Raw genomic sequence first — 25,893 nt, forward strand, 5'->3', positions numbered from 1 at the left:
GGTAGGGTATTTAAACCTGCAGACCAGCTTTCTATCCTGGTAGCTCTTTGCTTGTCAGGATTGCCTTCAGCGCTGTTTGTGGCTTTTCCTCTTTTCCAGAGATTTCTTTCTGCCATAATCTCTCCAGAACTGAGTTTTTCACTTCTTCCTTTATCTCGTCGTTCTCATATTTGGTAGCAGAGGACTCAGGCTAATATTGGAAAACCTTACCATGCTCAAATTTTTGGATTGGGCAAACTGAACCTTATTGCAAAGTGATACAGCTTCAAGACTTTCTTAGGTGGAGCAAATGGTTTTGGTGCAGGCTCCCATGTAGAAGCCATGAGGGAAGTTTGCTTCCTGCCTGTTATAAAATTAAATTTTGTTAATGCCCAGGAAATACCTCCTGAAATATTGAAAGATGACTCTTCGAGAAACACTTCTGCAACAACTTTTTTACAAGAAGAACCTGTACAAACTGAATACATACATTACGTGGAAGTTAAAAACTCTGATAGAAATAGAGATTTCAGCATGACCTACAGCCTCTTGTAATTTCCATAGAGAAAGGAGAACCCAAATTACAGTATGTAGTTTTAGGTAGGTCTGTAAATCAAGAAGTCAGTATAAGCTGGATGCACCATACTTAATTTAGCCATCTTTTCATTCCAACACTGTGCTACTAGTTTCCACAGTAGCTCCTGTTAATAGGAAAAAAGAAAACCCTTCTATTTTAAAATAATTAAATGTTAACACTTTCCTGATAAATATAAATAGACAGGAACACAGTACAAAATTCGCACAGATCCTGCAGATGGTAGAAAAAAATGTTTTCTCTTGTTAATAATGACAAATAGCTGATTTGTGATTCCCTTGCATTTCCTGAGTTAAAGTTAATTATGAACTCTTCCACAAAATTCAATTTTAGCGTTCTTTCTATTTATTTTACTATCAGGGGAAAAAAAAAAGTTACATGAAAAATGTGAAGTGTTAGCAGGAATAACACAGGAATCCCATTGATGCCTTGTGCAGGTGAGGTCAAGCAACTGTTTCTAGATTCAGCCTACGCTGCCTCCTTATTCCATCAGCTCCATCTGATAACTGGATACCTGTCTCAGACAAAATGATTTAAACTGCTCTTCTTCTCATTTTGACAAACAAAATCTGTCACACCTAGAAACACAGTTCCTGCCTATGAACAGTAAGCTAGCTGAATTAGAAACAACACTGTTTAAAGAGGCCTCTTAAATGACTGTATCGCCCGTTTCCAAACTGTATATACCGTATGTGATTGAAAGGTAAAAGTGGATGATCCACTTTTAGAAAGCACATGATGATAAAGAAATATAGCTAGAAATAATGACGGGGAAATTGGTGGGGTTTTTTTTCTGTGCTGGCAGCCAGCCTGCTGCTTCTTTTGGTTGACATTAAAGTGTCAGAGATTTCATTATTGTCTACTGAAAATATATAAATTATGAAAAATATCACATTTACCTACCAAAAAAAAAAAACAACCCACAAACTAACACTATACATTTATACTATATGTAGATAGATAGACACAGAGTCTGTATATTTCATTCACATTTTTATTCACTGAATCAAAAAGCATATATTCTCTTCCTGCAAAAAATTATAAGACGTTTTGTACATGATGTTCCTTTCGAAGAAGCACTAGTTGTCCAAATGTATTTGGCCCATGGTCGGGTTGGACAGGAAAAAATTTTCATTTACTTCCAGGCTTTTGGATTCCAGTATTCATTAGTGTTGTCTTTAATTTCAGCTGTAGCCAGTTTGTGTTTTGGCTTGGTTGGTCCTCTGTTGTCACTCCATGTTATGCAACATTATTAAGTAGATTTTTTACATTTCTATTCCATTTTTAGTAAATGCTACATGTTTATAATGAGGTATTTATGACCTTATTGACAGTCTGTCAGTGTTACTGAAAGCAATTATATGTTGTCCTTCTTGTATCTGTCTGGTTTGAGGTAAATGCTGCAGTTTAAACCTTCTTTTGATTGCAAACTGCTTATTAGTATGTGCATAAATTGTTGGCAGGTTGGTCAAGACACTCCAGAAGGTCCCATTGAGTCTTTGCTAATCAGTATAATTGCAAGTTAGTGAGCCTGCAGTGATTGTTTAAAGCAGGTTTAAGCGAGTATTCTATTTAAATGGACCTTTTGGCTTACTTCAGTGGAAGATTTAATTTTAGGTACCTCTGTCCCACTCTTTAGAATTTTTAAGTTCCTAGTCCAATGACAATTCTTTTGTTGAGGATTCCCAAAATCAAAATCACACACCTGTAGCTGTTTCCTATTTGCGATATTATTTCTAATTGGTCTTTGTAAGGTATTACACTTGTGATTTTTTTTTAATAGTAAATAATTTTTAACAATATTATGGCAAAGGGATGACTTTTTGATACTTAGGATTTTGAAGCGGTTTATCAATTTAATAATTTTCTGTGAAAGTGTCATTGACATTATCTTGGTTACTGGAGTGTGTAAACAAAAGATGTGAAATTTTATTGTGATATAAACTTTTCCTTTAGAGGTGGCAACTATTTGTAACCCTATTGCTCTTTGGAAATTTGATCTGAAAATGAGTAAAGGCTGCTTTATCCCACTCTGAGATAACTTTCCCACTGACTTAAGTAAAGAAGAATCTAATTCTTCCATGAGTTGCATTCTTACAGTATTTAAGAATTATATAATTCTTAAAATCTGTATTATATCACTTAGGGGTTTTTTTTTCGGGTTTATATTGGATATCGTGCCAGTGTTGATCATATTAAGTATCCCATGTATTAATTATGTTCAAGTTTTAGAATAGAGCAATGCAAGAATAAGGAAGCCTGGCCAGTGAAAGGTCTAATTAGCAGCTTTTGATATGTGGTGTAAAAAGGTAGGTAGGAAGACAAATGAATAAAGTGAGTTGCTTTTGGAACCAAGGTGAGGATTTTGGCATTACATTAACTGAAAATTAGATTGGGAGGATATGAAACGGTTTAGGTTTGGATACCTATCCTGCATATCACAAATTTTTCAAGCAGACAATATGAAGAGCTATCTTTGTGCTTAAATTGTCATGATAGCGTAACCATGGTAATACTGCTGCTACAAGGTTGACGTAAATTTGATTCAAGATGTGCTTAGCTAAAAGAATAAGACTGCCAAATATCATTTGGGGCACGTAACTCTCTGTAGTTAAAGAAAACGGAGAAATGGGATAAATGCAGAAAGTATACGAATGCCTCTTAAGATGCAGCCCTGTGAATTAGCTTCTCGTCCACCTCCAACATCCAATCACTTTGTCCTGTTAAGTCAAGGCAGTTAGGAAGGTTAAGCATGGAGATAGATAGCTGCCAGCACAAAACACAGCTTTCGGAAGTACTTGTGTTGATTTTTGGCAAGAAAAGACATTAATTCATTTCTTGCTTAATTTCTCCTCTGCAGACGAGCAAATTCCCTGTAATAACTTTAAACAAGTGCTTCTAGGAACTTACCAAGCACAGAGGCTGGTGAATTACCAACTTCAAGTTTAATTATTTTTTAAATATTAGATTTAGGCTACAATTCACAATTTTCAAATCTACTTGCTTAGGCACTAAAATTTGCTTGTATGTTTTAAATGCTTTTCATTCAGAAGGGAGATCTGAAGGTTACTAGCTCTAATAAATCTTTCCTACTTTTTCTTTAAATAGATGTAAGTGCAATATCCTACCACAATCAATTTTAAAAGTTGATTAAATCTTTTGTACTAATTGACTTCTAATTAGGTGTTTTAAATAACAGTTGTTTTCAACATTAATAAAATTATTCATGTGCTGAAAAAATGTATCTGTTTATGCTAGATTGAAGCCAATGCCTGAATGAGGAATTACGTCTTATAGTTTATTCAGTATTTCTTTCTTCAAGTACAAATGCCTTTTCAATTCCCAAAGGTGACATAGTAGTTTGACTCCCTCCTGTTGCTTGAGATACTTTTAACCAAGGTATTCTTCAACCTCTGCCCTGAGTTTTGTGAGCCAGTGACAATTTCGTATAAAATGCCAAACTCCATCAAATCTCCTGCAAGTCCCAAGTTGCAGTAAAAATGTGCATTTTATGTCACAGCTCAAACATTGCGTAGAATTGTTTATGGTTTCTTGCTGTTACATCTAAAATCTTATAGGGAAAAAAAGGAAACCAAAGGATCACTGAATGCAGAAAAACTATTTGTTACTGCTACCTCGATAAAGTTAAGCTTATGCCACACCATTATGCAAAGCTAAGGAAAAGCAAAACAGATGAAACCACTTGGTCTGCAGAAGAGGTTGTTAGAGTTAATCAAGCTGAAGTTCCAAGTGCCCCAACTCAACTTCAAGCAGCTGAACTTCAGAGGTCACACCAAGGTGGCACAAACCCTCTGGCCTATTCCTAACAAGGGCAATGGCCTGGTTAGTGGGCTACAGGCCTACTCTGCTTTTCCACCCTGGTAATCAATCACTTTAAGGTTCTACAGAGAGTCTTCAAAAATCGCTATTGCATCATCATAATTTTTAGAAAATATTTTAAATATCTATTTGTATTTCTCCAGACTAATGAACTAACATTCCACAGTTGGTGGATGTGCCATAACAAGGCACTCCCATGGAAGGAGGAACACTCTTGTAATTTATAGTACGATTCTACAGTCTGGCAAAGTTTAAATTTTAGCATCATCTACAGAAAATGTTGTCATCATTTCTAGAAATGTGGAAGTAATTTCCAAACAAATTCAGAGCAGGAATTAATTGAGATTTTATAAAGTCTTCCTGTGAACCCACTGTGCAATCAGTTACTGAGACACCGTATCTTCGTAGCCATTTTCCTTGCAAACCAGGGAAGTAAACGACTGTACAACTTACACCCATAAGTTATTGGGAAACTGGTTTCCAACTTACAGGCTATGGCATCTTCAAGAAATTCTAGAGCCATTCAAAACACATCCTATTTATAGCTCATGTATAATGGCAAATCTAAAAGTAATTTAATAAATTGTGTAATTTTGCTTCAGAAATAATGCTGTCTTATCAGATAACACTTACGAAAACAATATTGACAGTTCAACTGAATCATTTTATACAAAATCTATTACAATTTACTGTCTAATTATGAAGCAATCTTTGCCCCTTTCTCAATATGTTGTCAGTATTTTGTCTCTGAAAATGGGAAAATCCACTGATAGGTTTTGTTGTATTCATGAAGAGTCATTCTCAACTTTTTTGTGAATTGTCAGATTAACTACTTCACCCCCTGCTGCTCCCACTTAAATAAGGAGAGATTTTAAAATAGATGCTTTCTAAAATCTTCTGCCCTGCTTTCTTAGCAACAAGCTGGGGCACTGATTTATTGTGTAAGGTGCTACTTTCAAAGTATTGTTACAGGTAAAAGGGAACGTACTGATAGAACAGTGATAGAAAACTTCCCTCAGCTTGGCACTGCGTGTTTACCTGGATGTGAACAGAGGGGAGCCAGAACAAGTCACCGGGGTGCCAAGGTCTGGGCTGAGAGCAGCGCGATGCCCCTGGCAGGGGGGTCGCTCTCTCCTCTCTCTTAGGGGTCTGCTCGGGGATGGGTTCATCAGTTTTCCCATCACAGCCTGTCTCCTTCTCAAGCAAATTCCCAACCACTTGTCGTGAATTTACCACACTCAGCCCCAGCCCAAAACCCAAGGTGTTGCCTTTCTGCTCTCCTTTTCTCTCTGGCACTGGGATCACTCCCATTTATAAACCACATCAACTTCCAAGTCTAAATGAGAAATAACTATTTTTCCTACGCACAATCAGGAGATGCATCTTCTATGGAAAGTTCATTCAAGTTATTTTAATTTATATGGTGATGAAACCTATTTCGTAATTTGCTTTTTAATATACCACATAAATTATTTTTGTATTTGTTTTTTTTTTTTTACTTTGGTCAAATCTAAGTTTAGAAGGAAATATGGAGTGATAAATAGAGGAAATCTGTTGTAGCATATGGCTTGACGTAACAGCTGCATTGAACTTTTTTGGCAAGTAGTAATCCTCTGGAAAAATTCAGCTAAGCATACAGTTTTGATACCCCTTCCTGAATGCTGGAGTATTGAAACACTTGCAGGTTTAAAACCACTCTGTAGTTTGAAATGTTCATCCTTTGCAAAACAGAATAATTAAATTTTATCTTGAAAATGCTTTTTGTTTAGAAATACCTCTGAATATTTTAATTTTGTTTACAAAATGAAAGTTTGAGGATATGCTGAAACATTTTCCTTTTGAGATAAAATTACTTTTTTCACTGTGGCCACCAATTTTTTTCAGTTTTGTTTGTTTGTTTGTTTTTAGGTTCAGAAGCAAACCTCCCTTCTTCCCTCCCAAGTAGTCTTTATTTTCAGAAGATTTGGCTAGTAAAGAAGTGTTTCCTTTTTTTTTTTTTTTTAGCAGCTGCACACTGAGCCTTTAATTTTACATGTAGCTGCAACATTATAGGTAGGACTAACTTCCTGTCCTCCAAAAGAGTTTGCTACTTAGAGCCATAACTTGATGGTTGGTTTTAGGTGTAATATTTGTGTACTCTGTGCTAGGGTATGTTACCAAACATATATTTAGATTTTGGGCGCTAGAAAAAATTCTTCAGTATAATACATGTGTAAGCAGTGAAAAAAAAAATCTTTCCATTCACATATGCATGCTTGTTTGGTTTCCTTGTTTTCTGATGAAGTATTTAATTGGGAATGATATTGCTATTAGTCATGTGTTAGGATGAAATTTTGTTTGAAAACAGTCGATTTATTTTTTTTCCTGTGTTTCTCTCACTCTGAATTAATTGCTTTTGGTTTGGCTTCTGTGCTTTATAGGACCAGTTCAGTTTCATCAGTTCAGAAAACAAGCAGGAACCACTGGTGTTTCCACAGTAATTTAAGTCAACTCTTCTAGTAATTCCTCTGCTGTCTAGCATTAAAGCTAATAACTGACTAACATACATGTCTGACAGTTCTTTCCTTCCACAGTTAGATGTTATTTTAATGCGTACAGCAAAAAGAGAGCAGCAATGTTAGGTCAAAATTCAGTCCTGTGAGAATAATACAGACTTTTCCAGTTAATGCAATAGCGTTTGGACAGAATGTGTTTGCAAGCAATATTAAAATCAGTCCCTCCTTTTTGTTTTAATATCCTAGATGTAATTTTGGAATGAAAAGAGCAGTAACAGAGAAAGAAAGAGTTAGCTTTTCAGAGGAAATGCTTATATTACTTATGTTATATGTAGTCATGTGCTTATATTTAGCCAAGATTAAGCTGTGTTCATGATTAAAAAAAAATAACAATCCTTATTCATGGATGAAGTTTTTGTTTTGTAAGACTATGAGTGGGAAAGGGGAAAAAATACCACAACCTTATCTGGCTGCAGCTTTGCGTACTGCTCCATAAACTCCTGCCGGCTTATGATATTCAGTGAAACCCAGTCTTGCTCAATTTGCACTTTTCATGGGTCATCTTGTAGGCAGATAGAAAACCACTTCTGTGCATATAAATAAGTGAATTACAGGAAGGTGAGCATACGTATTCATTCAGTAACCAAATACAAATTTTTATCCAGAAGATTGGTGAAACTTCCTCCTCTGTTATGCCAATTTTGAACTTATTTTCATGGTGTGCTTTTCAGCAGCTGTCTTACAAGCTGTGAATTGTTCTGGTGCCAGAATTCAAATCAGCCACTTTTTATTCCCTACAGAAAGTCTGTGACCGAGACCAGTTCCTCACCTTGACAGCTGAGCTAGCTCTGAAGTCTTCTTGCACTTAGTGTTAAGAAATGCTGTTGTGGTTGGTATTCAGCATCTTTTAAGCATATCACTTTAGTTTTCCTGAAGTTGTGGGGTGGCTCCTTTGCTTCTTAAACAAGAGTTGCATTTAAGCGGGTGGATTATACATTTTTTAGCTGGATAAATGATTTGATCTCTGTCCCCATCCTGAAGTCAGCAGAAGTGATGCAGTATGTCAGGAGCCCTCGCCCCACTGCCAGGGAGCAGACCCAGCTCTGCAGAGCAGCGTTGCCATTGCAGGGGGCTCCGAGTGTCAAAGCTGCAGGAAGAGCCAGCAAATGACTCTTCTAGCACTTGAGAGCTTGGGTTAGAAGATGCTATTTCTAAGGATGCCAGGAAAAGATCCCTTGTGCTTGGCTTCTGTGCGGGGTGTTTAGCTCTCAGATTTCAATCTTAATTGTCTTGTTCATGAAGGAAACTCCCTGTAGTACCGGTGTGCTTTCAGCCTATAAACAAAAGAGGCTGCTAACGCCGTGTTCGCTCTTCCTGGGACTCAGGGTGTCTCAGCTTTATCATACGGCACTCTGCATCAGTCCATGACCAAACTGTTAAATTAAGATGGAAAAGAAAAACCTAGATGAGTTGGAAGACTTTTAGGTTTTTATTTTTAAAAATAATAATAAATAGGCAAAACCTTAGTATAAATTTAAGGCTGACTTAAACGTACCAAATTGAGAAGAATCCAAGTTTTGTTTCTCCCAATAATATTTGTTTACTTATGTTCCTTTTACCCTACAATGTATTTGGCAGCACCATAAAAAAAAAACATGTAGCGGCAGTGTGGCAGGGGCAATGCTTTTTCAAAAAGCTGCCTTTCCCCGTTTCTTGATTTCCATTTATATTTGTAGTCTAAGTTGTTCTAAGGGGCTTGTTTATATATGTAAAAGTCGTAATTTGAGGTAGCATTGAACCATGCACTGATTAATTGTTTAGACTTTCCCAATTTTGCACATGTTCTCCTGCTACAGTAATACTTTTTGCATGGAAGTGTATGATCTCTGTTTTCTTAACTTTGAATGGAATAAGGACAGCATGTGGCTTATCAAGTCTTTAGCTATATTTGATATACACATGCGAGTATCAGTTCCAAGTAAAACACTAGCTAAAAAATACACCAAAGAGCTTAATCAGGATGAGTTTGAGCTCCAGCCTGATTCAAAGATTACATTTTTTTGGCTCAGACTGCTCCATTAAATTGTCTTCAAATTTTTAAAATATATTGCTTTGCTTCTTTAGGGTAAGTGATTTGGTATCTATTGCAATAGCTTAAATTAATTTATGTAAAAAGGGGTGCTGTTTCTAAACTGAAAGCACAGTGGATAAGTTCTGCCTTCTAAACAGGAGTAACATCACATCAACCTGGACTGTGCTTTTAAAAGGGTTGGTCTTGTCTTCAATCTTCTGGACTTTGGCTAAGAGAAAGATAAATTAAACTTTTCCTGGTTCTCTGTTCTCTCAGATCCCCCTTCCAGTGGCAACAAACTTAAATTGCCTTAACTAAGATCTGTGTGTAGTTTTTCTTATGAACTGTATCTGTACAATTAGGTCTTTGAAAAGGTTGATTATAATCTTTTCCAAAATTTATAACCAGTTCTTAAATTTAATTGTCTTTATCTGTGAAAGGTCTTCTTAGAAGAGATGATTTACATATCAGATGCATGTCCTCTGATAAGCTACCCCAGAAGATGTAACTTGGTAAAGCAAGATCTCCATAGCAAGTGTTCCCATAGACTCCTCTAACAAGTCCTTCATCTGATGTCTGCAAGACTGGTAATTGGTACTCTGACCCAAAATCCACCTTCCAATTGGAACCAGCTGAATGCTTTCAGCTCTAGTTTCTCCTTAGTTTTAAATTCAAACTTTTTGCTTGCTCTTCAGTTTTTTTTATGTGAGGATGAAAAACGTGACATGACCAGTCTGGTGTAGCTGTTTTTCTACAAAGCATCCAACACAACTTAAAGTGATCTGCGAATGAGGAGACAAAATATCTACTCTAAATTCCTCACAACCTTAAAAGCAAGGAGGGAGTAAGATACTATGAATGCAAGGGATTGAGTAAGACTTCTCAGCACTGATCTGATTAGTTCCTTATTTCCCTGTCGGTCTACAGATGGTAAACTGTTAAGTTGGACTATTGTGGGTTTGGATTAACAGCCTTCTTCCGATCCATAAACAGCAGGTTGGGTCCCACTATTTGGAACATATCACTGGTGTGCCAAGTCCGGTCCCCTCCCTTCCCATGGGCAGCTAATGACACACAAATGATTTAGGGGGTAGTTGAGGCACCTCTGAAGCTGTTCAAGACTTTCTTCTTGTGCTCGGAAACCCAGTTCAGTCAAGGCTTTCACAGTAAGGTGGGAAATGACCTCAGTGACCAGCTCCTTACTGTTGTCTTAAAGGTAGTGTAACACACACATGCTTGAAAAATATGTTCAGAGTCATATGGAGAAGATGGTGGTGGGTGGTGGGTGGCTCCATGGTGGAAGGTGCCTCAGGTGAAAGATTGTAATTTTTTTTATCCCTCTCCCTGGCAAAGTTAAAGGAATGGATTATCTTCTCAGGCCCCACATAAATCTAGCTCCAGGTCATCCTCAACAAAAGTAATGGGAAGTGGATTGCCAGTGCCCTTTCATAATTGCAAATCTTTAATAAAGAAGAGTATAAGGAGGCACTTAAAATGCCCACCTCAGCAAGTAGCAGACTCCACTACTTGTGAGAATAAATTATAACTTGTCAGAATAAAATTATTTTGTTTGTTGTTTTGGGTTTTTTTATGTTTGGTTGGTTGGTTTGTTGTTTGTTTTTTTTTTTCAGCAATGTAGTTCATAGTATTCAAAGACTTAAAATTAGATAAAAGGCATTGTTCTAGGATGGAATACGATTATCTTACTCCTTAAAACTATGCGAAGTGCAAAAAGTTTGAAGATGGTGTCAGGCTTACTGGGCAATGCTGTTTTGCTTGATTCTGCCTTTTTTTACAATTATTTTAGGAGAAGGTAGAACAGCTAATTTAGCCTAGTGATCCCCTCATCCTCTTACTGTGGTTAAATTTCCAGCTACTGAAACCAAACTCCCCTTTTTGGCTCTTGGGTGAATATGTAGTGTTTTATTTCTATTTGGATCTCACCTGTTACTATGGCAGTTTACAGAGCGAAAGCTCATGTGCAGCATCAAACGGGTTTAAAATACAGAAAAAGGGCTAATACAGAAAAAGGGCTTAAAGAGTATTTCTGGCCATCTTGGCTATTGCTGAATACCAACTTATCATGCTGTTTGTGTGAGTTTACTTTTAATTAGCAAGAACCTAGAGTGAATAGAAAATAGTGTGTACATACACATTTTAAAGCATTTTGCTGGACAGGGCTCTTAAGTTTGCTTCTTCTGTATTTTTTTCTGCTTTTCCAGTTTATGACTAGTTCTTGAAGCATGAAGTACTGTCTTGCATCCTCAAAGCACTCTTTTCTGCTTCATTTACAAAATAGGACCTCTTCACAAAAAAGCAACACATTGTCTTGTGTAAGAATTAAATTGGACCTTGAAGGGGGAAAGATGTGCATTCTGATTCTCTACTTCTATACCATACACATCATTTACACCTGTCTAGATAAATGTAAAAACAAAGGCAAGCACATTGTTTTTTGTACTGACTAAAACTAGCAAAATACTAGGTATTTCAGGAATAGTAGAAGTGCCAGTAAAGCTTGCCAAGAACAGGTCATAAGAGAGGTATAAATATCTTTAGGAAGGTCTTTATTCCTTTAAATACAAGATTACTTTTCTTAAAGGCATTCAGAACAGAATTCAAACAAAGACTCTTTTCCCTTTAAAGCAGCAATACTTAAATTATAAAAAAATGAACAGTATTCTTATTTCTGCTGTTTTGGGGATTTCTTTGGTCTGTAGTTTAAGTCAGACGGTTTCTGCTTGTTTACAATGTACAGGTTTTATTAAGGTGATTTTTTTAAGCAAAATTTTTACATTAAACTGCATAGCTGTCTTTGCCTGCAGTTCCATGTAAAATAATTAAAACATGAACTGTATAACTGAAACAGTCTCCCCATAGAGGTAATTGATTTTAAAGGGAAACCCAAAAATGTAAGTCGATTCCAGTTAATTACACCTCTCCTTCAAAACACAGAATGCTGAAGAAAACCTTGAGCAAGTGGTGTTCTTACTTATATTTAGAAACATCTGAGTCTACATTCGTAAGGTCTTTAGCAGTTTCCTCCCACCACCACTCACTGTCCTTTTTCATAGTTTGTTGCTCATATTTGTAACCTCGTGTCTACGATGATGATAATCATCCTCTGTGTCAGTTCAAGGCTTGATAGCCATAAAGGCAAACCCCAATTTTGCCCCTCAAGGTTAGGTATAGGGCCAGGTTACTGTCACTACAGGAAAGAAAGAAAGAGGGACTAGGGTTGGACTTGAGGACGTATGTTGGCAAGGGGAGGGTGAGCAAGAGGCAGATTTGCTCTTACAGCTGCTCCTGGGAGGACATAGGGCAAAAATAAAAATCAAATGTGCTTTTCCAGCGAATACACAAATATGTACAAGGGAATGAAAAGCAGGGACTCTTTTGCCCACAATGATTTTTTGCTTGCTTTCTGTGTGTGACCAGCAGTCAAGGGAGGTTCTCCTCCGCCTCTACTCTGCCCTGGTGAGGCTGCATCTGGAATATTGTGTCCAGTTCTGAGCTCCCCAGTTTAAGAAGGACAAGGAATTACTGGAGGGAGTCTAGCGGCGGGCTACGAAGATGATTAGGGGCCTGGAGTGTCTTTCTTAGGAGGACAGACTGAGAGAGCTGGGTCTGTTCAGCCTGGAGAAGGCTGAGAGGGGATCTTACCAATGTTTATACATATCTCAAGGGTGGGTGTCAAGAGGATGAGACCAGACTCCTTTCAGTAGTGCCCAGTGATAGGATGAGGGGTAATGGGCACAGACTGAAGCACAGGAGGTTACATCTGAATATGAGGAGAAACTTCTTTACCATGAAGGTGCCAGTGCACTGGAACAGGCTGCCCAGAGAGGTTGTAGAGTTTCCTTCTCCGGAGACATTCAAAACCCACCTGGACACATTCCTGTGTGATCTGCTCTAGGTGGTTGGACTAGATGATCTCCAAAAGTCCCTTCCAACCCCAACCATTCTGTGATTCTGTGTGGCACATATTTGGTGGCTCAGAAATCTTTGGCTCTTGATTGCTTTTCCTCTTCATTGGCACATTATGAATTTTAGCAGAAGGGGATTTTTAAAATTCTAGTAAATCTCCTTGTGAGTCGTACCATTAACCTTGTTGTTTCTGTGTAGAATTGCAGTGTTCTGTGACTTTGAACAGTACAATATTTACAAAATAAAAAAGGACTTCTTGGAGGCCAGTATACTACCATACTACAAGACACAGTGATTTCAAACTGGACCATCTTTTTGAAACACCCTGTACTATATCAAGTTGTGAAGGAAGTGTTTTTGCTCGCAATGCCAACTAACCTATATGGTTACTTTCATGACATTGAAGATCACAGAAGGAGTTGAGGGTTTGTTCTCTCAGTACATATCTAATAACAGTGATAATCTTAGCATAAATCAGAACCTATTCTCCACTATTGTTTTTTATTAATTTCATTTTGAAAGAAGAAAGGTGAAATCCAAGCCCTAAAAAATAAATGTAATATTCCTTCATTCCACATGTGATTCACAGCCTAAATAGGCCAAGATCATAACCAGCTGCTCAGTTTTTAGGCTCAGCTCTGAGAAGTTTCCAGTGTTGCTGTGACTATTTGTTGAGTATTCAAAACTGTGTTCCCACTGCAAAAGTCTGCAGGTATCATTCAGGCCCATTTACAATATAGCCTTTTTTTTGCTTGACAGAAAAAGTGTAATTAATTATACCAATGCTGTCAAATGTTTGGGGTTTGTTTTGTTGTGTTTTTTTAACAAACAAACAAACAAACCCCCTAAATCTACTCAATAATTTTTGCAGCAGTATTAATTCTTAGTAATTTCCTTTTTTTGTAGGAGTTCTCTGGAATCTGTCCTCCTGTGATGCACTGAAAATGCCAATCATCCAGGATGCCCTCGCAGTGTTGACCAATGCAGTGATCATCCCTCACTCTGGATGGGAAAACTCTCCGCTCCAGGATGATCATAAAATACAACTCCACTCATCACAGGTGCTGCGCAATGCCACTGGGTGCCTACGGTGAGTACTGCCAAACATTTGCTTTGCCTTCTTTGCCTTGATCATCTTTTTTTTAGTTGAATCACTGTTTCTCATTCGTAGGCATCTGTAAATAATTGGTTTTCTTGTCAGCAGAGAGGATGACTTTCAGGGTTATAAATGTAAAGTTGGAAACTAATTAAAAAACAAGCTTCAGGCTATTCAAAAAACAATTTCAAGCAGCACTGCTGTGGGTTTTCCTTCTTTCTTTTCTTAACAGCTTTGACCAATCTTCTCATCCAAGCTTGTCTATTACAGATGTTTTTCGCCTTGTAGATTTGTCCCATTTCCCCAGTTGCTTAAGTGAAGTCAATATGTTCTCACTATTACACCCAATTTAATCTGCACAAAAAATAATGAAGATGCTCACAAAAAGCAGCATGCCGTGCGGGTTCCAGATGCCATTACTGGAAATATGATAAATATATAAAGTAGATTTTTTCTTCTCTGTGAAGATGAGGAATGGATTTCACTAGGATATCAACCAATTTAACATTGTGCAACTAGAATACTTAAACAGATCCTTAACAAGTACGGTATGTGTTTATATTTGAATGCCAAACTTGTCTGTGCAACACCAAGGTGCACTTATATAAATATGTGCAACATGATCTGTTAGTTCCTAAAAATTGCTGTAGATGTAAGAATGAAAATAGGATGAGTAAGAAGAGTTTCAGTTCTGACAGAGCCTTACAAAAAGAATGAGTCATAGCAATTTCTGAATTCCAGTCCATATCATTTTGTTGAAATATTTGAATGTATTAGGCAGGTTCTTTTAAGGATTGTTTGGTTGTTTGATTTTTTTTCTTCTTGTATGTTGGAGATTCTGTAATCTATCTCAGAGACATGAAAGTCAATAAGTTAGTATTTTTACATACATCACGGGAAAGTTGTTAGGTGAACAGTATATATCAGTAATACAATCTATGTTGTATGCTGCATCTAAAGCATGTATCCATCAAATAGCTAAATAAAAATAAAACAAAACAAAATGAAACAAAACAAAACAAAACAAAACATGGATCAGGAGGCTAAGTAAATTAGCAGTATTTTTTACATATCTAGAGCAAGCACATTTTGTCTTGGTGTTATTTCATCAAATGAATATCTCCCTTTCAGAAGTAATATCCTAAAAGTTTAAGGGAAAAAGTAATAATAATTATTGATTGTTTATATGTAATAGAAGAGAATGAAATACAGAAGGTGGTAACATATTGCAAATGTGCTTGTATTGAACTAAAGTGCAGGTATGTATATGTGAATACCAACTATGTTGGGGTATATGACTGAAGCTAGGTATTTGTACCTGAGTTGTATTGATTTTGAAAAGAGTTTGGTGGTATAATTTTGTTCCATTACATTCAAATTACTAGAAAAAATGTTACTCAGCCACTGTGACAGAAGTCATTCCATAAAGACGTGTACTGTGTTATACTCCTTACACTTCCAATATTTATCCTGTCTCAAAGATCTGCCTCTGAAAGAAGTGTCTGTTATAAATTTGGGGCTTCACAGTGCCCTTTCTCTGAACGGGCACATCCAGTGTTGGTCTCCCCACACAATAAGCTCTATCTTCCTGATAATTTTTCCCAACTGCTTCTCAGAAACTGATGTCCATCCCTGAACCTGCAAACCTCAGTTCATCCTACCTCATAGCTGAATGGATTCCTTGCACATTGGTGTTGAAATTTTTTTTTCTTTTCTTTTTTTTTTTTTTTTTTTTGGTGAGTGTATGTGCACGCCCATTTGCAAACCGATGTGAGCTTACTGTAGCCTGCAGTCTGGGTCAGCCTGAGGACTTGTGGCCACATGAGAATGGTACGTTGCCTGATCCAATACACACTGCTTTGCAGCAAGGCTTACTACCAAGCGCTTGATGGTACGCTGTCATAGCAGAATGGCTTCTGGTCAGCTCGTGCAAAATAAGCTCATATCTGCCTGCAAAAGTCTGTGCCTATTATAATTCTTGAATCCTTCCCCGGTAGCTGTAAAAATTTGAATGGCCATCCTGAGCAGGTTGGTCTTCCTTCTAAACCCAGGCCCTTCAACCCTAGTATGGCTTTTTAACATCTTTCTGATCTCAAACCCTCCTTATTTCCCAGATGCATCTTTCTCTCCTCTTTAACTGCTTCAGATATTTATTTGGCCTTCACCCATCTTCTGTAGATAATTTCATCCCACTTTGTGTGGATGCTATTTGTCAGAGCCAGAACATTTGGAGACGGTCGGACTTATTTGCCTCACACCAGCAGGAGCTTTCTTGTTTACCTTTCCCCAGTCACTGTTGAAAATCTCTCTCTGAACAAAATGTCAAGGTTGAGTTTTTGCAAGGGAGAAAAGTGTATGTTGTCCTCTGAAATGGTGACTGGATTCTTGTGTTGTATTCTGGGAAGATAATGAAGCTGTGTGATGGAGGAAACAGTGACTGTCAGAAAGATTAGAAAGGCCCCTTTTTTACTGGAGATGATGGGAGTAGCGCGTGGTCTGCTCAGGCAGTACCTTAGCTGGCGTTGCTCAGATGCCCACCACCCCCAATGAGCTGAAGAGCTCTCACACTCTCCACTTGTGGCTTGTTACGAGCTTCTCATTTCCATTTCAAGATCTTACTGGATGGGGAGGTAATGTAAATCAAGAAGATGTAACGGCGTTGCTGGCTGAGACATCGCTGTGCTTATCTGGTAAATGGAAAGTCTGTTGTCACCTTCCATGGGAGAATTTCTTCTAAGACTCTGATTTGGTTGTCCTCAGCCCTTTTTCTCCTTTTGTTTGAGCTGGTTTGTGAAGGGACACTGGTTAAAATTCAGTTGCATCAGGATTATCAGTGACGGTGCTCAGTTTCATAGGAAAAGTTGCTCTTCAGAATATTTGACAAATGTTTCTGAATCTCTAATGTTGATAGATTTTAGAGATATCGGGTTGTACTACATATGGTTGAATGCTAACAAATATTCCAGGAGGTTTATTTTTTTTTCAGTCTCCTGTGCCTTTAGTTTTCTAATGTATTCACTGTTGAAAACTTTAAATAATATCTGAGAGGTGCATATACAATGCTAATAAATAGTTTGCAATGGCCATTATATGGGAATAGTCAGATCTTTTGTTTGTGCTTTTTCACTACGGTGTGTGCGTTCTTATTCTTCAGATCTTCCCTTTTCTCAGTTTCTTGATGAGAGTTTCTTATGCTTTTTCAATTAAAAAGTAGCTTATAAAGTGTAATTTTATTCCTAAGCAAGTTCTTAATACATTTAAAATAATGTAGTGTGGGACCAGTACTGCAATTCCAGTCACAGAATAATCCAGCTGAAATCAGTATGAAATCATAGGAAAAACAGCAGCAAATTAGACCTTTTTTCATGTTACTTTCTTCTCCTCTGAAAAAGATTATTTACAAACTGCACTTTGCATACTTGTGTGATTTGCAAAACAAAAATAGCTTTAATACAATATTGTACTAATTAATTTCACATAACTTGAATACTTTGAAATGGTCTAGGTAATTCAAAACTCTAAACACAGCATTATACCTATCACTTATGAATTTAATCTTAATGTTCATCTTCCTTAAATTGCCAGCCCTCAGTGTGACGTGTTAGAGTAATCACCCAATTTACTTACCTCCCCACTGAGATACTAGTATCTTACCTCATTAAGCTCTATGAAAGCTTGACTTCTTCTTTTCCTTTTGGATTTCAGCTATGACTGCTTTATTTGTATCACATCTTTGGTTTATAGGTTTTGATTCATGTAGACTTATTAGGGAAACTCAGGTGAAAACTGAATTTGGAATCCCAGTTGTTTATAGGAGGGTTTACAATCTGTAATCTGAAATTTAAAAATCAACAGGAGACACATTGCATATCACAAAACTAGATCTCTGTCCAAAGACTCTGAAAAATTCCCAGACAAAAATATTTTCAAGAGTTTTTGTCTTGATGTCCAGTCTGAAACCTCAGGTTTTTTCTATGAATTTAAGATCAATTTCAGTTAATAGAATCTCATCTGAAGACTGTAAAGAATTTTTAGAATTTACTGCTTTAAGATTCTAATCTGCTTTTAGATTCAAAATCATAAAACACTGGGGTTTTATTTCTTCCATGTTCTCTTTAAGTTTTCATTATACACTGAAGGTACAGGAGCAATTGTGAAAAATCAAAGACCTTGATTAGAAATGGAATGGGAGTGTAATAAGTAGTTTCTGTTTATGAAGCCCCATACCTTTCAAATTTTCATACTTTCATACTTGTTGGACCTTTCACAAAATACCATTATTTTGTGCTGGAGATAAGGGATACCATTTAGAGGGACCTTGACACACCAGAGAGGTGGCCCTATATGAACCTCATGAAGTTCAACAAGGCCAAGTTCAGGGTCCGGCACATGGGTCAGGGCAATCCCAAGCACAAATGCAGGTTGGCTGGAGAATGGATTGACAGCAGCCCTGAAGAGAAGGACTTCCAGGTGTTGGCTGATGAGAAGTTCAATATGACCCAGCACTTGCGGCTCTGGAAAGACCTTATAGCAGCCTGCCAGTACCTAAAGGGGGCCTACAAGAAAGCTGGAGAGTGACTGTTTACAAGGGCATGTAGTGACAGGACAAGGGGTAATGGCTTTATGAAAGAGGGTAGATTTGGGTTAGATTTAAGGAAGAAATTTTTCACCGTGAGGGTGGTGAGGCACTGGAACAGGTTGCCCAGAGAAGCTGTGGATGGCCCATCCCTGGCAGTGTTCAAGGCCGGGCTGGACGGGGATTTGAGCAACCTGGTCTAGTGGGAGGTGTCCCTGCCCACGGCAGGGGGTTGGAACTAGATGATCTTTAAGGGCCCTTCGAACCCAAACCATTCTATGATTCTATGATTGATTATTTTTCAACTGAAAAAGGATGTAGCAAGTTCTCAAGAAAAACAAAGGGGAAAAGTGCTTTTAAAACATGAATTGAATGTAACTGACCCAGTAGTATTTTCTGGATATATCAACTTTTTGAAGGAACGAATTGTTAAAACAATTTGTGTTAACTGTGCAGCTTGAACATAATTTTTTTAACTGTTCTGTGGATGAATTAACTGTTTCACAGACATTCACAGCCAATGCATTTATCCTGCCATCTTATTTCTTCTCCAGTTCTCTTCTAAGCATCCAAAGTCTGTTGATTTCTATTCCTAGGAACTTCTGTAAGCTGTTTTGAATATAACATTCTGCTGCACACTGACAAAAGAAGATGGGGGAGCCAAAAAAAAAAATAGCACAGACTGTATTATTCATCATCTGTTTAATTTCAAAAGAAACATGCATATATATGAATAAACATTTATATATATGTGAAACATGTTTCTTAAGAAACTAAACTGATATATATACGTATGTGCATGTGTATATGTTTGTTTATGTGTATATACATACAGATATAAAAGGTCTGACTATTGAAGCTAGGGTATGTTTCTGTCTTTACTGACTAGTGAAAGTTCTGAATATCTTCAGTTGGGTATAAACAGAACTGGCTTCTGACAGCAGGACCAAGACCTTTGCTTCTGATTTTATGATTCTGTTCTTACCACCAGATCAGTCACATTTGGTCCATCACTGTGTACGCTGTTGTGGATATAGAGATGTTGGACTTGGCAACCCATCTCAGTATCTCCCTTGCTTTTTCAAGAGCCCTGGAGCTCTTCTCAGGCTGACCTTGCAGTCTTGTGCATCAGATAACAAGAAAGCCCACTCGCCATTAAGAAGCCTGTCAGAATCTTAAGTTAGGACAAAACTCATATTGGGTACTTCTACTTGCAACCTACTCAAGGGAGGGACTTTTACTACAAGCTGTTTCAGCAAGCAAGAGGCATGGGAGAGAGACAACTACCCAGAGGGATACTGAGGCAGGGTTATCCACTTGTACAGAGGACACTGCCCAAATCCAAACGCACAATTTTTCCTCCTCTTAGCCTCTTCAAATCCAGTCTTGTCCTGGAGAAAGGGGTAGTCACCACTGTTATTGTCTTTTTAATACATTTTGAGCTATTAAAATAACAAAGCTGATGTAATTAAAATTCAAGGATCATTAGATCAGATTTGATGCCAGTTATCTAGCTACATTTATGAATGTATTGTGCTGAAACATGTATTATATTTTACATAGTCTATAGAGTTGTATACCATGTGTTAAACCTCATTTGAGCACAACTAAGATGTTGAATCAAGTTAGAGAGTTCCTGAACTCCAGGATTATACTAGCTGTGCTTGTGTGTTAATTGCTAGACAAACACACACTCTCCTGACAGCTCTCCTCAGCTTAGGAATTTATCTAGGACCTGGAGTTGGAAGTAAGTGCAGAGAAAGGCCTTGTCAAGAAGCTAAGGAAAATCTTAGTTTTAATTTCTGGTTCTGTGAAGTTCAGTCCCTTTTCACTGAAACTTAAATTCTTATTAAAATTATATCATTTATGCTCCTGCATCCCAGCAGCAACAAGCTGTGGAGGAACTGAGGGGCTGATGTAAACTCTCCAGTATTTTGAAGAAACTGAGGATTCCTGACATGTACTGTATGAATAACTACGAGATAACTTCCAATTTAATATAAATGAAGGTATCTTCATCACAACTTCTATATCTTGTCTTTCCAAGTTAAAGCTGAATGGCATATTGCTTACTTTTAAATATATTAGCTCAGAAGTTCTATATTACTTGTAAATGATGAATTTTGAAAAACTGTCTTTAATAAGATTGATAATGCCTCCCAGGGTATCATATGGGAACACAGTTCACAGGAGCGAAAATGAGCTGAACTGCTGTTTCTTGTCTTTTAAAATAAGATAGATAGGAGTAAACTCTAAGTTGCATTTACCTAATGGCAGGCATTTTAAGGAATGAGTAGGTGTCTATATAAGAGCATGGCTTTTAGACACTTTGAGTATTTCTAGTCTATCGCTGACTCATGAGCTCTGAAAATAATTGGTAGTTTTGATGTTGTTGATAATCGTAGAATCATAAAATCATAGAATCATTTAGGTTTGAAAAGAGCTTTAAGATCATCAAGTCCAACCATAAACATAATACTGCCAAGTCCACCACTCAGCCATGTCCCTGAGCACCACATCTACACATCTTTGGAATACCTCCAGGGATGGTGACTCAACCAGTTCCCTGGGCAGCCTGTTCTAATACCTGACAACCCTTTCAGTGAAGGATTTTTTCCTAATATCCAACCTAAACCTCTCCTGGTGCAACTTGAGGCCATTTCCTCTCATCCTATCACTTGTTACTTGGGACAAGAGACCAACACTCACCTCGCCACAACCTCCTTTCAGGTAGTTGTAGACAGCAATAAGATCTCCCCTCAGCCTCCTTTTCTCCAGGATAAACAGCCCCAGCTCCCTCAGCCACTCCTCATCAGTCTTGTGCTCCAGGCCCCTCACCAGCTTCGTCGCGCTCTTCTGCACTCTCTCCAGAACCTCAATGTCTTTCCTGTAGTGAGGGGCCCAAAACTGAACACAGGATTTGAGGTACAGCCTCAACAGTGCTGAGTGCAGGGAGACGGTCGCTTCCCTGGTCCTGCTAGCCACACTATTTCTGATAGAAAAGTTTAAACACTGAGTTTAAGTGTTCAAGTCAGACACTAAGTTTAAATGTCTAATTTCAGGCACCCCAACTGAAAACTTTCAGACAGGCTGCTTTCATGGGCATGAACTATGCAAAATGTGTTTTCAAAAAGGCCTAAAAATTTGACTAGGTCATGTGTAAATGTGCACGGCCATATCGCTGGTCTTCCAACCACAAATGACAATGGGAAGAATCACAGGCTCGGTCAGTCTATCGTGGAAAGCATATTTCACCTTTTCAAGAAGCTAAAAGATCCAGTCTACAAAAAAAAGTCAGAAACCAGTCTGAGAGGTCACAATGATTGCATAAATTTCGGAGGTGAACTTCTGCAGGATATTTAGTTCCTTGCTGAACGCTGCAATCATTGAGAAATGTAGCTGAAATAAAAGTCGGGGGGAGAGGGAGATTTTAGTATGAATGAATCAGTGTCCTCTCATTGCTGCTGTGATATTTTTATTCAGAAGATACTCGAGGGAGAAGAACCAACAGAATTAAATGTGTAGCTGTGTCAGATACTTAAGCAGCCCACTTTTCTTCACAGTGCAGTTACTCCCACTTTGCATATTCATGAACAGATTTATAAGGTTTATACAAGGTCACACTGTATTAATTGTAGCAGTGGTATTCAAATAGCAACTCTGAAGTTTAATGCTTTTTCAGCATTTCTGGTAAAAGTAATGCTATCAGATTGATGCTACGAATTCCACATTGCTCTGGAAGTTCATTCTGGGCTCAAGTTGATCAAAATCTCAAACAGAAATTCTGTTTTTAAACTGATATTAGGGAGTGCCTTTTGTATTCTACTTTGATCTGAAAAATAGTACAGCATAATTCCAGATACTTTTTGCTCTCCTATACTTAAAAACATGTAAGAAGCTTCAGTGGCAGACCTTCTTCCTCCATCATCTTATCTGATAAGAGATGCTGGGCTGCTCTGCCTGAATCTGCCGTCAAATGCAGAAGGAACTCCCAATGTATTGATTTTGCACTGAGATAGCTAAAAAGGGATCTGTCAACCTGCATCTTAAAAATATTATTTGAGGCATCCCTGGGCAAACAAGGAAACTCATTCATATTCGATGGGACTTCATGTTTGGATACAAATTATAAGTATTTGATCTGTATGTCAGAGTCTGATAATTTAAGACCTAGCTGAAATTCAGTTCCTATTCTTCAGCTACGGTCTTTTATTCTCTTTAACAAGAATGTATGTGGGTTTTTTAGGGAAAAAAAAAACCAACTACTTAACTGAGTGTCATACAGTTATAAATATTTACTTGTTGCCATGGCAGGAGCATGTTCTTCCTGTAATTTACTAATTTACTGTTGCTGTAAATTATATCCACACATATGAAAAGAATTACTGTGCCTCAGTACCTTTGCTTTCATTTTACAATATTCTTAGGCTCAGCAATGATGACAAAAGTATGAACTGCTGCCTCTTAGGCTGAATGGCTTATTCTGTGCCCTAGCCTTGGGTTAGGGAGGTGTTGAATATCTCAAGTATGTTTTGAATGACTGACTATTTTCCCAGGTTTTGGTGAGTTTAATTCCTTTCAGGTTGAATGCCTGCTGTTAAATAGTGCCTAATGTGAAAATTAAATGTCCACTCATATTTGCATGGTTAGGTGGTGTTAATTTACATTTCTTTCTGTCAGAGGTTTAAGCTGTGTGTGGATGCAAATGTCCTGAAAAAAAGTGAAAATTTTTGTTTTGTGAAAGGGCTTAGAGTCTTTTTTTTTTTTTTTCATTTCAGAACAGTTTTTGTTCATGCAGTAGTGAGTGTTAGCTTGGCAGACCTTGTAATAAAGTATGATCTGAATCTCGGTGGCCTGCTGACTTGATTTGGGCTGACTCCAAGCCCAGCTGACTACAACGGGCCTCCTTCTTGCTGCCCAGCTGCAGAGCTGAGTATCACAGTAACACAGCTATTTTCTTTTTGGGAAGAGTTCCCAAGCCTGTGTGGCATCGCTGTATTTTAGAACATGTCAGCATGTCCATGCAGTCACTGTGTGGGAAGCTGAAGAGATGGAGCCAATTCTGTCCCAACTGTCTGGGTCTGTTGGAAAGAACCACAAGGGCCACAGGTGTCAGTGGGAACCAGAGTGAACCTCTGTTGTTCCTTTCCTGACTATCCGAAATCCTGGATAGTCCTTTTTCAATTGGTACTTTGAAAAACTGGTGTAGTCTGGCTCCACAGAAAATATCATTTGTCTCAGCGTGAGAGAAAAACTGATTGTGACAGTTCTATATCACCACTCATGGTCATGGTGACTGATGATAAAGGATGATGTTTTATTTACCCAAGGAAAATGAGAAACACAAGCATTCAGAGTTTATATGCCCATTCAATTCCACCATGGTTACTAACGTAATATTCAGTAAGGTTGAGGTTCTTTAGTGCTAATCACTTGTTTTGTATCTTGACTAGCTTTTCTTCTCTTAGAACTGTTTGCATAACTAGACAATATGATGAAGAAACGTGAAAACACATAGCCCTGCAGAGTGAAGAAAAGGAAGGGCATACTTGTGCAGCTTTCCCTCATTATCTTATGATAGACTACTTCAAATCTGAAGAAACTTCCCCTAGGAGTGAGAAGATCATTTGGTCTCTTTGCTTAGTCTGAGGATTTTCAGTGGAGATATCTGTTTGAAGTATGCTGAGCTTGCTTCATCTTTGTGGATAAGCCAGCCAACATCAGAGAGTAAGTGTTTTATCACTCCCTTTCAGAATGTTTTCGGCATGTGAACTCTCTCACTTCAAGCACAAGAGTAATTAATGCCAGCGGCTCAAGTTGAGCCAGCACTCAAGTCTTCTGCTACGAGAAGGCTTTGATGGCATTCCACATTTCTGCAAGTGGTGAGCTACTGAGAGCTCATGAGAAACGCTCTCCGGTAATATCCTTAGCACTGAAGCCCTAAGACCTGCAGTCCCCAATAACCACACTTAGAAACTTTTTTACTTTTATCTGTTTTGGAAATATTTTCCCAGGAAGCCTCCTAATGAAGTAAGTAAATAAAAATAAGGCTCTTGTGGGGTGTGATGAAATAGGCTGCAGACTGACAAGCCTGCTTAGTTTACAGTCCACTCACAATGTCTGAGCTGAAGACTGAAAAGCAGTAGATCATTTCTGGATAGCATCTTTTGTGAAACTTTGCCCCATGAGTGTCAAGCTTCTGTTCTTATTGTCGCTACATATCTCCATAGAGGAGTTTTAGCACTTTGTAAGATTTTTCCTTGAGTAGAGAGGACAATCTAGTAAGAACACTTTGAGAAAGAAAGGTGAAGTCCATTACTTGCAGTCAAATGGATTTCCACCTTTCTGAGAGGATTAGCAAAGTGGCCAGTTAATGTAGCGATAAATTGAGACTTTTGTAAAGAGTGAAGTAAAAAGCATGTGATGTCTGTTTCATCAGTTTCATCAGTTTTATCCAATTCGAGTATTTCTCTGGACATGAAAAAAACACTGACGTGGAGTGAGAGGGTTCAAAGCTAGGGCAAGGTGTAAGGTGATGCTGATTTCCAGCTATAGCTCACAAATACGCACACAGCTTTGCAGACATTGCCTCAGAAAGGCAACAACGGAACAGGATGAGAGGATTTTCCTGACTTCTGCCAGCAAAGTTTGTCCTAAGATTCTATCTGATATGGCTGGCAGGGTGGAAGAGTTCACTCTTTAAAAATGAGTTAAACAAAGATATTAGAGGTATGTGGGTTTTAGAGGTTTTTTTCCTATTGGCTTCCCTAAATTAGTTTCATATTGTATTTCCAAGTTCTTTATTACTGTTGAGAAAACGTCCTTTGGAAAGAAAGAACACATTCTTTTTAAAAAAATAATAATTCTCTATTTTAACTGCATCTGCATGTACTATACAAAACTAGTTAACATCTGCCTGATACTATTTTTAGCTAGTATTGCACACTACATACAGAGAATTTCCGTAACAAAGTACTTCAGAGGTATTCATCCTAGTGTAGCTTTTTTACTTTCACAGCTCATTTGTTTTTGTCAGGTACTCATTTATTACAGTTAGTTGGTTACAAGTTCAGCGTTTTCTCTTGAAGGACAGTAGCATTGTGAAATACCTCCTCCTTTTCCCCTGCTGTCATTCATCCATCTTTATATCTGATTTACTATGCACAGAAGTACAATATTTGGAAAGTGCTTCAAAAGAGATAGTAATGAAAGGGCACAATGCAAGTATTCTGCATACACAAATGGGAGTGACTTTTTCTTTAATCCCCTGATGCAGTAAAAATACATAATAAAATACTTTTGAGAGGGCTGGTA

The 25,893-nt window shown here is 37.8% G+C and overlaps 1 protein-coding gene across 1 annotated transcript in view; it reads left to right on the forward strand.

Annotated features, from left to right (window-relative positions):
- CTNND2 (catenin delta 2) overlaps positions 1–25,893 on the forward strand; it is a 531,616-nt gene that overhangs the window by 382,787 nt on the left and 122,936 nt on the right. The window contains exon 11 of the mRNA XM_065627308.1: positions 13,814–13,997. Coding sequence (XP_065483380.1) covers positions 13,814–13,997 — 184 coding nt within the window. The remainder of the gene's footprint in view (positions 1–13,813; positions 13,998–25,893) is intronic.

This window comes from Caloenas nicobarica, chromosome 2 (assembly GCF_036013445.1).
Source record: "Caloenas nicobarica isolate bCalNic1 chromosome 2, bCalNic1.hap1, whole genome shotgun sequence".
Classification (NCBI taxonomy): Eukaryota; Metazoa; Chordata; class Aves; order Columbiformes; family Columbidae; genus Caloenas; species Caloenas nicobarica.